A 13,192-nucleotide genomic window follows, 5' to 3' on the forward strand; every position below is an offset into this window, starting at 1 on the left:
TGCTGTCAAAAAACATAAGTAGTGTCTACAGTGCACCACGTGAAGTGCACTGACGCTATTAACCCCTTCCGTGGGTTATGGTCTAGATAAACATCGTATCATGAATTGTTTACCAATGTTTATTTATTATCCCTAATGTAATGACATTTATGATTTCCCAATGTAGTCTTTATTTATCTTTTCTCTGTATTTATCTTTTATACAAAAAAGACTTGTTGAATACAAATAATGCAGAAACCCGACCTCTCTCTCTCTCTCTCTCTCTCTCTCTCTCTCTCTGCCGAGTAAATAAACTTTATCAAATCTCCGATTCCATTTTACTTAACCATTTGACTGTGGAGCAATTTGCTTGTACGTCAAACAACCGCGTATTTACAAATTAATTGCATTCTCACGATATTTCCAGATAAGATTAATGAAGGTTCACGGATGGAAAAGATTCACGCATATCTGTAGAGAAACGATAAGGAACATGTTCGTATTTGCAAAAAAGAATGGCGATGCATCTTGACAACGTATTTGCTGATGAGATGTTTTACTGATCACAGGAATATGAATGAGTCAGGCAGGTTAACAGTGGATTCGCAGACACAAGAACGCAAACTGATACAAAATATACAAAAATGCAAGCAAAACTATTGCCTGTATGTATGTATGTATGTATGTATGTATGTATGTATGTATGTATGTATGTATGTATGTAGTATGTATGTATGTATGTATGTATGTATGTATGTATGTATGTGTATGTGTGTGTTGCAAAAAAAAATATGTGCCATCTGTTGGCTTAGATTTTTGGGAGCGCTCCGTCATGTGAGGACCCGATATCCCCTAAGGAAATCAAGAGAGTTCTCATTTACTCGGTTGGTCTCAATTCGACATTTATACGAGAGGCGAATTCCAACGATAAATCATACGAATACTCAGTGGAGTGATGATATGTGTTCAATCTATTTTGGAAATACATAAGTATATATATGTGCGTGTGATAAAAATTACGTATGAGAAAATGGTCTGGAAATATTTTTCAATATGTGTTATTACACATAGTTGGTAGGTATGGAACAGAAGTGAAAATAAACAGACGTCTTACCTGAAGAAGATACGTAGACAACTTGTTTTCAAAAGTAATGTAGACGCATGGGACTAAAAAGAAAAGAAAATAAGAAGACCATATAAGGTGAATGGATGAAAAAAGAAAAAACAGTGAATTTCAAGTTATTTATAAAACATTCAAGACATTGTATTTCAATGTATATATAAAAAAAATTGGAGACAGTGAATTTCAAGGCACGTATATAAAATCCAAGACAGTGAATTTCAAGGTATATATATAAAATTCAAGACAATGAATTTCAAGGTATATAGAAATATTTTAAGACACTGAATTTTAAGGTATATATAAAAAATGGGAGACGGTGAATTTCAAGGCATATATAAAAAATCAAGATAGTTAAGTTCAGGGCATAGGTAAAAAATCAAGACAGGTAATTTCTGGGTATATATAAAAAATCAAGACCGCGAATTTCAAGGTATATATAAAAATTCAAGACAATTAATTTCAAGGTAGTTTGTCAAGATATGTGACACACTGTGCCTTACACCTTTATTTGCGAGCATACATATACATACATACATGCATATGTACACATACATACATACAATTATATATATATATATATATATATATATATATATATATATATATATATCTATATATAAACATACACAAAGAGAGGGGGATAATAAGATGTGGCAATGACGAATATCAAAATAACATCACTGTTATATATATATATATATATATATATATATATATATATATATATATATATATATATATATATATATATATATATACGCTCTACACAAATCATCGTCATCAAAGTTATTACTTACGTAAATATGAAATTCGTTTGTGATTTTTCCTAAATTCAATTTTCCACTCACACTGATATCATCAGCACTTCCAGAATAATAACGAGCTCGGAATGAGTGACGTTCGTGGCAGTCTGTTTTCAGAGAACCAAATTCTGCCCTCTGAATTATTAATAGTATATTCGATCAATATATTTTATTATTCTTTCTTACGAAAATTAAACTGTGCTCTAATTTCATGCATTTATATCGTACAATTTATGTGAGATGTCTTGTATGTGTTTATCGTTCAAGGAAAAATATATTAATTCACATGCAGTTCATTTTATGTAATATTTCCTGTCTCAGTTACTATCTCGCTCATTTGAGGAATTTCAACCATTCTAATACACCTTCGAAGTTGACGATGTCTTTGTAATAAAACCTATAAAAGCAATTTATTTACTAATTACCAACTATATAACAAAATATCTCAAATTAGGAAGCGACGAACCTGACTTTCTTTGAATCGCCATCATTTCATAATCAACCGATAATGAATGATGGCAAAATCAAATTATTCTAAAAGATAATGCTTAATCTGAAGATAGGCGAGAAATGCTGTAATGATACATACGAAAAACAGCTCAAAAAATAATTGACTCATATATCTGAACCTAGTGATACTGGCTATTTGTTAAGCACCAACGTATCTTTACCTTGCTGCATGGTTTTCATGTGCAAGCATTCTAGTTTTGGAATCTCACTATACAAGTATATGGCAACATCAGAGACAAAAAAAGTTGTTAAAATCAATTATATAATATGATTAAATCTTGGGTTTCTCCAGCAAGTAGATATCACGATAAGAAAGGCTATTAGTCACACGGAGAATTTCGCTAAACGTCGTGGGTGATTTTACCTCATCTTTCTTTCAGTGATTACAACCTCTGAAATTTATTTTTTGATGGGCTGTGCACAGGCAAAAAGAAAAAAATAAACACACACAAATTTAGATCAGTTTCAACCGGACCACCGAATAACCTGACTTGTCTCCTAATAGGTCTACCTAAGCCTCCCCGAGTGACGAGCAGTCCAGCAGGTGGGGAGAGAACTGCCTACACCATCACTTGGGAGACTGAAAGTAACTCTCCTATCACGCAGTATCGGCTGAAATACAGGAAAGCTGAGGTAAGGACTTAAAGATCGATAAAAATGATGATGATAAATGTCAACAAGGCGGTGACAATAAAAACAAAACAGTGCGTTAAATCTAGATTCCTTTCTTCTTGGGCTGGTTGCAGGGGCCCATGAATTTCCACGTCCACGGAGGATGGGACGACCGCCTCTACCCTCCGCGCACTTTGGAAGGAGCAGACTACATGGGACCCATCCACCACATGAGCCACCCACTCAACGAACTCGAACCTGCTACAGACTACGAAGCAATCGTGTCGGTAGAAAACAAATTCGGTTGGTCCAACGGCTCTGAGATCTTCCACTTTTATACAAGGAAAGGTAATAAATAGCTGCCTAAAGATTAAGGCTAAAAAAAAAAAGCTTTGTGTTTTGTTGAGTTATTAAGCCTAAGGACATCAACACTAGGTGACACAAACACTTCTGAAAAATTATTCCGTAAATTAACTACGACGTCATTAAGGTAACGTTATGTCAATAACAATACAGAAATGAAGAGGAATTTCGGTTCAGTGCGATGTCTGAAGCTTTGTTTTCGCGGAATAATTTCTGAAATTGATATAGACACTTATCGAACACGGATCACAAAAACTGAAATTAATCATTTGTTGTATCCTATATTATCACTCTCCTTACGGACAGGAGACCAGAGCTGAAGTTGTCCCGGCAGCTACATTTAGAGCTTTTAAGAAAGTGTTACAGAATATGGTTCGAACAACAAATTTATTACACTTTTCCGTTACACCTTTCTGTGTTTTCTGACCGACATGAAAGCTCGGAGTAGTTATTGTGCTATTTTTTCTACAACCACCCTAGAAAAATAGGCTAAAATAAATTACGCAATCATCATCCAGAAATGTCACGGATATAGTTTATTGATTCGTAGTATTTTAACAAATTTCGTTAATGGATCCGGGTGACAAGTATTGTTATTTTGATTAAGAACAACGATATTCGTTCATAGAGACCATGTATATAAGAATGGTAGATTGAAATCCTCACACTAGAAAAATATAATTCCATCCATTATTAACGAGATAAATTCTAAAAATCAGAAAAAGACTCCATTAAGAGGAAATATTTGATACCTACAGGCATAATATCTTTACGCTGTACGTTTTAAAAGAATAATTTGTTTTATAGCAAACCCCATTTACAGTTAGCCTCTTATGGCACTAATTAATATCTGAATAATATTTCCCCTCAGACCGCTTGGAAACCAATGTTTGAATTGTTTTCGTGTCGTCTTGCTGATAGGTATGATACAACACTAATAATTACCAACATGTAATTTATTTGTGCAATTTTTTTTTTTTTTTTGCTTAAAAATTGGACAATCCGTAATCAAGATGAACTAGGATTGTTTTCATTCACTCGAGTTACTGTGAAGAAACTTCAGCCTTTATCTGTTTATAACTCTGCAAAACGTTTGACCTGAATCATAATGTTTACGAAGATTTTTTTTAAAAGACAGAACGTTACTCTCTTCCCCACAATATGATAACCATTTCGTAAAGATTTTGGATTAAATTACTGGTCCCTCTACAAGACAACATACGTTACTTATTGTGGTGTCTACTCGTTTCTTTATAACAAATGGAAACGACACATCGAGTTACCTGTTAGATTCCACTGATTAGTACTACTATTTGATCAATCACTTTTAAAATGTAGTTTGCTTGTTCACTGCAAGGTAGTTTATTTTCATTCCGAACGTTGATCGTCCTCAAATTCTTCTTACAATTTCATTCTAATTCTTATAAGCCTAGAGGCAATTCTCTCCAAAGCTATATACGAGTACATACTGTAATAAAAAAAAATTTATTCTTTGTTCTGTTAATTTCGCTATCTTTTTTTAATCATAGATATAACTATCCATAGGCCACAGACCTTTCTTTGCACAACAGTTCACAAGCTTCGTATCTATTAGTTTTATCGTTATTATCTCTAGTGATCATAGTCTATTACCAGCATGCCGATATTCATTGTTTGAAGTTGATATTCACCAATGCAACTGAAAAAATTAGGCAGGACATTACGCAGCAGTAAAGTATTTTTCGACTGAACTCTCTCTCTCTCTCCTCTCTCTCTCTCTCTCTCTCTCTTCTTCTTCTTCTTCTTCTTCTTTTTCTTCTTTTTTAAGGTAAATCATCTACCATTAGCGAAGTTGTCCCTTACTGCTGTCAGCATGAATTATTTATTATTTATGTTTTTATAAACTTCCTTTTTTAATCAGACCCCGAAATAACTTTAAGGGTTAACTTGATGGATATAAGGTGCTCGTTTCAAATACTTCAGTTGCAGAAACAGTCATAATGACAGACGTAGTGAGGAATCTCTTTACAATTAAATGAAACTAGAGAACCTACAACTCTCCTTGTAATTATTCCTGTTGGTCAAAAATGTAATGATCCAATTTGTGTAGTATGCCGTCAGTTGTCTGCCTAAAAATAACAGAGATTCTTCAGTACACGTTCATTATAAATTCCTAAATAATGTAGTGTGGAGAAACGTCTTTAATATCCTAAAGCAGCATTTAACGCAAAAAAAACCTTAAATGACAATGAAAATAAGTATATTTATCTAAAGAGGAATTTCTTACTTCCTCGTGAACGTAATGGTAAATTTGACACTTGCGTCAAGAAGTACTACTATACGAGGAGAAAATACCTCCGGAAAAAAAATACACATAGATCAAAGTTCTTTCTTTTTTTCCATTTTTTTCTTTCATTTAGAAGACCCCACCACCACCACCACCACTACTACCACCACCACCCTGGCTCCGGAGCCTGAAAACATCGCTCCCCTACTTGAAGGTTTGTTTTTTCAGAATCTCGAAAGATTCGAACTAACACTGAAACGAGGCTGCTTTCATTTCCGACTCACACCATCCTTCAGTACCTCCATTGCTAGAGTGACAGATTTTCCCCCGAGGTAGTAATGTATCCACGTACGATCATATTTGCCTGCCATGTAAACTGCTTGTGTTTTTTTTTTTTTTCCGTGGAAATTCAAAACAACAGGGTGACTCATCTTATGAGAATGACAGCCATCATACACTCCTTTTTTTTCATTTAAAATAATGACCTGTACTTCACTAACATAGTTACACATTTACTAATGAACATTCAATATAACTCATTCTGACATTTGGTTGCTTCACTAATAGCAAATTCTTATTTTTTTCTGACGTACATAAATCCTGCATACCAAAAATTAGCCATCTCGGTTTTAATGTATTTGCTATAATCTTAAATTCCTCTGTATATTCTGTTGCCCCTTTTAAAACATTTAAGTTGCCTTCCTTCACTCAGGAAAGCTAACACCCTTTATATACGCCTTGCGATTTCCAAAGTAGATTTGGTTTCCATTAACGCAATTAGCAGATCGATTTTGTTGATGCGCACGAGATTCAAACAAATCCTCTATGCCTTTATGTGCTTAATAAGATTATGTGAGCAGTAAGACAAATCTGTTATCGACATTTCAAAAACCACCAACAAATAACAGATTACAAACATGAACACAATCAAAGATGGGCTATTATATTTCCGGGTACAGAAAAAAAAACACACACAGGGGAGCCGAGAAATATAATAAAATGAACAAGAACAGACACATTTAAAACGGAAAAGATTCTGCTGGGGTATAAACTCAGGAACTTCAGTTTATAAGATGAAAAGTATTTTCATGTGAAAACAAAATAATTTCGTTGCATCAGCACCACTTGTTCTGCTTAACAAAATTTAGATCTGCTTAACACCTGCATGATATGCATGTTGCATGATTTAAATTTATTCACCTCTACTGAATGCATATCTACTGAATATAGATAATGTATCATAAAACAGTGGAAATCTGATGTAAAGGAAAAATTAATAGTTAAAGGTGGAAACAGAGTAGGGTTAGAGATCATTTTTGTTGATTCCAATAAATAAAAGGCATTTAAGTAATATGTAGCATTGTAGGTAAAAAATGATGATATTTTACGTGGTCTGAAAGTATCCTTATGCTCTACTGGTATTACCTAGAGTTCCATAAAACTACTTGCATCATTTAGAATCAGTAAAACTCGACAAAAATGAAGTTAACCCTACTTCAGGAAGCTATTATGTGGGAGAAAGCAGGCTCTCGACAGACGGTGTCAAGAGACCGTTAATATACCAAGTCCCACACGTTAGAACAATTAAAGGAAATAATCAATTTTGATTTTTAAAAATGTGGATTTGAAACGACATCCTATCTGAAAAGCTCAATGTTCTGAACGATTTCTGAAAACGTTCTGAAAACGTTCCGAAAGATTAGTGGCCAAGAATAACTTCACAAAGTCAGTTCACCATGTTTAGTGCGATTTCTTAGAACGGTTGGAAAAGTGGCAAGGGAAAAACGTCATATGTTTTCCAAACTTTGAACGATTGCTGAGAACATTTTTTAAGTAAACGAAAATGACTTGGAAAAATCATCACGTACTCAATTCTCCCGATTGTGGACGATTCATAAAAAATATAAATAAATAAATAAATAAACAAATAAATAAATAAATAAATAAATAAAAATGGCCATGTAAGAATGTGAAGCTAGAATAGAGGCAGTTAAGTACATTAAGCATGAACGCCTCATAATTTGAGCGTATTTGATAAATATTTTATCATTTTATGATGAGATTCTTTGATGGTTACCAAATAAAATGCGGTGAATTAAAGTCACATACATGTGGTAATTAGACAGGTGAATAATAATAATAATAATAATAATAATAATAATAATAATAATAATAATAATAATAATAATAATAATAATAATAATAATAATAATAATAATAATGAATATTTTCGTCATTCTATAGAAAAGGAAATATTTGTAAACTCGGGTGTTCTATCGAAGAAGAATTTACCGTAACAGAGGAACTACGCTAGTAACTGAAATGTGGCGCTCGTCTACGTAGAGTTTTTCCCCCTTAAAGAGACCACTAAGGATGATTTTATCCGGAGCTATACTGACGACGATTTTCTCCCGAAAGAGGAAAACTCTTGTAGCTACTTTGTAACTGTCGCAGAGTCCCTTTCATAAATTAAACTGCCCAAGTATGCAAGCAATTTTCTTTCCAGAAAATGACAAACATTGGCGAGTTACTGGTTGAATGCAGTAACTCTCATCAGAGATAGAGAAAAACGCTATATAAACAGAATGCAAATAACGCAGCTATCACTTTCAACAACAATGATAGTAACAATCTACCTTATACATAAAGATAATATCCATATGCCTATAAGTGCTAGGACGGCTTGCCATAAATATAACTCCTAAATGCAAAAACATATTACTGACTCGTTATGAGATGAGATCGTGACATAATACTATTAAGCTAAGCTAAGATAAATGCAATAATAATCCTGTTCTGGATTGTTACATATTATTGGTAATTGATCGTCAGTAGTAAAAACAGCTTCGGTAATACGTAAAAAAGTCTGAGTAATCTTTACATCATGCTACTTAGAGTCTCTTTGCAAAATTGCTATACAAATGTGTATATAATATACTACCTTTTCAACTTTAAAAAACAATCAAATATGTAAAATGGATAAAGGGCACAAAAACGCAATCCTTACATATATTCAAATATCACTGAGCTTGGATTATGTATCCGTGCAAAGGCAGATTCGATCATTTTGAGTAATTTAGTTGGTTTATGACTAAACCTGGAAGGTAATTAGATATCATCCTCGATATAATTTATATACACTTAGAATGAAATTCAAACTATCTCGAAAAATTCTCCAAAGACTCCAGTACGCTTAAGCTTTAACGGAAATAAACTTTCTTCCTACTTTTTTTTAGAAACTCGATAACAATCCAGGTTCCCTGTAAATTCACGAAATGTTTCGGTTAACTCGGCATGTATAATTTACAGAGTAATCCACTTTCGCGCATGAGATATTTCACGAGAAATGAATGAATAACTTTAGTTTTCTGTCTTCGCTAGGAACAATGTAATGTCTCTTACATAAAAAAACGATATCGCCACTGTAAAACTTCATATACGTTGTATATTGCACTGGAGTACAGTGTACCATTCTAATAAGAAGCAGTATTCCATTCCTCCTGTTACAACGAAATAAACGTGTCAATTCCTTTGTCTTGCAGAAGTGGCTGTTGGGCAGTCGGCTAGTGGGGTTTATCGCCAAGTGCTGTGTGACTCCTTGCTGATAGTAATGTTGACGGTACTGTGTGCCTTTGCTTACTAGAAGAATACAAAGTATTGCTCTGCCAGGTAAGTAAGGGAGGGCAACTTTCCTTAAACCATCTTCATCTGCGCTGTCTTAAATTTACAACTGTTATGACAAGAGATAATCGTTTTGTGTGTATCTTGTTCTTCGTGATAAATATGTCTACTTGTACGCCATACACCTTCACACTACTCCTTACTTGTATAACATACAACTCATACATAGCATATATACCATACACCCCCTTTATCTTGGGGGGGGGGGGGGTGGGGGGGACGTATCATGCTACCTGTCAAACTTATGCCACCCCATCACTTAAGTTGCCCCATCACTTAAGTTGTTCCTTCAACCCACCTCCACGAATTATTCTGACTTAGTACTAGTTATTTAAACACTCACCCGATTTTCTCATGTGATATTTGGATATTAATTGTATTCAATCTTTTGTCACAGTAGTAACGTAAATTATTTCCGTGCTGTCATAAGAAAATTATTTTCAATTCTTAAAAAAAAAGTAAAAAGCCATGATCAATTTCATCTTATCTCTTTTGTTAATCAGTTCTGTGGTATTTGTTATAACTATTTATTTACATAATATTTTAGTCTATATCTTCTTCCTTAAAATCGTGTGCCTGAATAATAAGTCTTTCCTAATGTTTTGCTATTAAAAACATTTCCATACCTTCGTCTGTGTTGAGCATGTAGCTTAATGTTAAGTAAGACCAAGATGTCCTATGAGACTACCAAATGCCTACAAATACGACCAAATATATCTATATCACATATTTACTTATATATTCAGATATGTTTACATCATAAATCACATGTGTCTTGTGTTGTAAGCGATATTTATTGAATTCCTTTAAACGTTTTTCCTTTTCACTCTTCTGATTTTATCTGAATATATAGGCAGTAATTTTGAATACAGCTTTCGAAAAATAGAACACAGTCACTACTAGATTATCTTTTTTTAATAATCCGGCAAAGATCATTACAATGTATAAAGACAGTGGCATACAATAAAGATGGTTAGTCTTTGATAAATGCGTTGATTTATTTTGTCTCGTTAAGAATCTTTGATGCTTTAGTAGAGACTTATCAACCTAATTATTTACTCCCAACCAGCATACCTTTTCATAACGATTTTCTCACTGTTAGAATTTACGCCCTTACACGCAGAGAAATAAGATCATTCTTACTTTTAAAGAATGAATTTCAAATTTTGGAAAGATGAGTAGGTCATTAGATCAATAAAACACAACTAGTATAATTTCAAGGTTCCCCCTGGAATCCACATCATATCATATTTACAGCCCATCTTCATACCTATATTTTGATGAAAGCTAAATATAACATTAAAACGCAGCTTACCCCATCAGCTTCAATGTCTTAATGGCTCTGATTTCTTTCGCAGATGGAGACAAAGTGATCATCAAAATTCCTCTATTAGAAATGAATAGAAGTTCATCGCTGAAACACCGGAGCTGTGTTTTGCAATGGACTATGATAAACGATATCCCATATCGATTTAGATACTTGTTCATATATATCTAAAAGATAAAAAAAATCAAATAGATAAACACTTGAGCGACGTTACTAAAAACTGCAATAAAAGAAAAAAAATATAAAAAACTGACTCTCTATATGAAAATATGTAGGTCTACATACCATAGTAGATATAATTAGTTTTAGTCATTCCTGCCAATGAAAGCTGTTACATTCACCAAAGAAGGATAAAGAAATAGAAAAGGTATATGTTAGTCGAAGTACAGAAATGAAACAGATATATTAATATAAACAAGATATATACACTACGCCATCAGGACCTGGAAAACAAGTGATATATATATATATATATATATATATATATATATATATATATATATATATATATATATATATATATATATTATATATATATATATATATATATATATATTATATGCATATATATCCATATACATAAAATATATGTGTTTAAGTTTGTGTATATACACATGAAGCATACAAGACCAGGCCAGCAAGTATAAAATACATATACGTTAAGCAAACAGGACCAGAAAAACAGGTAATAATGTTCTGAATACTCGAGCAGTGAAAGATGTTTATAGCAGAGAGCAGGAAAGAAGAAAAAACATAAATGAGGAAAACAAACTGTCGTCGAAGACGATTTTTGTATCTTCTGTGTGAATTGCTGTTGTTGTTGTCATTGTTGCTGTTGTTCAACCCGAGTTCAATAACAAGATCAAATTCCATAAAAAAAAACAAAAGAAAACGAACCCTAATCGTGAGTCGGTGTACCTGCTAGTGTGTGTCATCTTTTACGCATGTTGGAATTTCAACAACAAGGGCAATGGCACTACCATTAGTTATAAAAGGAAAACAAGTCTCAGCATTGAAAAAAAAATGGTACCATTAGCAGCTGGAAAGGAAAACAGATTTTCTATTGTAATATTTTTTTTATTTTTTAGATATTCTATTATATTTTGATATTTTGTCGCAAGAGCATCAAGATTCCAAAGAGATCGTCTTTCTTATTTCTCTCCGATGACAAGAATTATGTTCAGATAATCTCTTTAAAAAGGATAGTCTTATATCCCGATTGATTTTTCATCCCCGTCGTCGAATATGTGAATCGAATCGTCTTTCATCTTGAATTACCAAGTATTTCAAGGAAGGTTCACGCAACCTTACAATTACATTTTGAAAAAAAAAAAAGAACTTTTATGGCGCCCGGCAAAGGTTGGTGATGCAATAACAATAAGTCTGGCCAACGATGGAAATAAGCAGATGAGTGTTGATCTGATCGACTGTGTTGACGAGAGTTTTCACCATGATGAAAACAATAACGACCGTTCTGGCGGGAGCTCTTTAATATGATTTCTGTTTCCTTTTTCTTTCACGTAGAAGCTACCGCAGCTCCTCTGCCTGATGCGGTCCCCCAGACGAGAAGGTTTGCGAACGCTTGTTTTTCGTAAGACTACTTTTTCTGGAAGTGGTATGGTGACGATCTCTCTCCCTTCTGACGAAGTTTACACCTGAATAATGTGCCTAGTTTTCACGCTGCTCTCAAATTGATTGGAAAAGAAGGGGAAATGTAAGTTGAGTTTATTCGCATATATATATATATATATATATATATATATATATATATATATATATATATATATATATATATATATATATATATATATATATATCCTGACAACCAGAAAAATATTTCAAGAAAAAAACAAAACAAATCAACGCTTCAAAGAATGTTAGAAAAATTGAAAGAATAACGAAAAAAAAGCAGAATTCAGAAACAGATATAGTTACCTCTGTTAGCAATTCATGGGAAATAGAAAATGTAACCTGCATAACATCAAAGGTTTGTTCTCAGGACGGAATACTAGCTGTCATTCTGTTACGGACTGAGAATTCACGTCAGCTATTTTTGCAGAAATAAATTTCCTTCTTGGAATAAGACTCGTGGGAAATAATGTGTAATCAACGAGGAAACGTCACTTTAGTGCAACAAATGTAAAGTCTTATTTAACAAATCTAATTACATACCTGTAAAATAAAGTGACGACCAAACTATATTCGACTCATGTAATAGATAGGTAAATGATCATACTTATACAAATGCATATATACAGTAGATATACAAACTGGATAGGATAAGGAAATATTGTAACGTCCCTTTTGGAAACGATGTTGAACTTTTAAAACAGCTGAATAACATAACATGTCCTTTTGAGTAAAAATTACTAGATCACATACCTATATTTTTCTGCTTTGTGAATAAGTGGTGCATTGGATCTGTTATGTATCCCATTTGTGTAAACTTTGTGTATTTGTATTACTATTTATGGGAATTTGTATGAAACCTAAGCATCTGAAGTGTACGTGTGTGCAATGCGTGAGAG

The 13,192-nt window shown here is 33.1% G+C and overlaps 1 protein-coding gene across 3 annotated transcripts in view; it reads left to right on the plus strand.

Annotated features, from left to right (window-relative positions):
* Nucleotides 1-11,185, plus strand: part of LOC135214811 (protein amalgam-like) — a 235,523-nt gene extending 224,338 nt beyond the window's left edge. Inside the window, exons 8-12 of one of the 3 annotated variants that reach the window (XM_064249186.1) lie at nt 2,921-3,048; nt 3,162-3,375; nt 5,793-5,870; nt 9,199-9,325; nt 10,696-11,185. In XM_064249186.1, the coding sequence (XP_064105256.1) occupies nt 2,921-3,048; nt 3,162-3,375; nt 5,793-5,870; nt 9,199-9,299 (521 nt within the window). In that variant the 3' untranslated portion in view covers nt 9,300-9,325; nt 10,696-11,185. Of the gene's footprint in view, nt 1-2,920; nt 3,049-3,161; nt 3,376-5,789; nt 5,871-9,198; nt 9,326-10,695 lie in introns of all 3 variants that reach the window. The other 2 variants (XM_064249185.1, XM_064249187.1) reach the window with 2 other exon arrangements.
* The last annotated feature ends 2,007 nt before the right edge of the window (nt 11,186-13,192 follow it).

This window comes from Macrobrachium nipponense, chromosome 46, assembly GCF_015104395.2.
Source record: "Macrobrachium nipponense isolate FS-2020 chromosome 46, ASM1510439v2, whole genome shotgun sequence".
NCBI lineage: Eukaryota > Metazoa > Arthropoda > Malacostraca > Decapoda > Palaemonidae > Macrobrachium > Macrobrachium nipponense.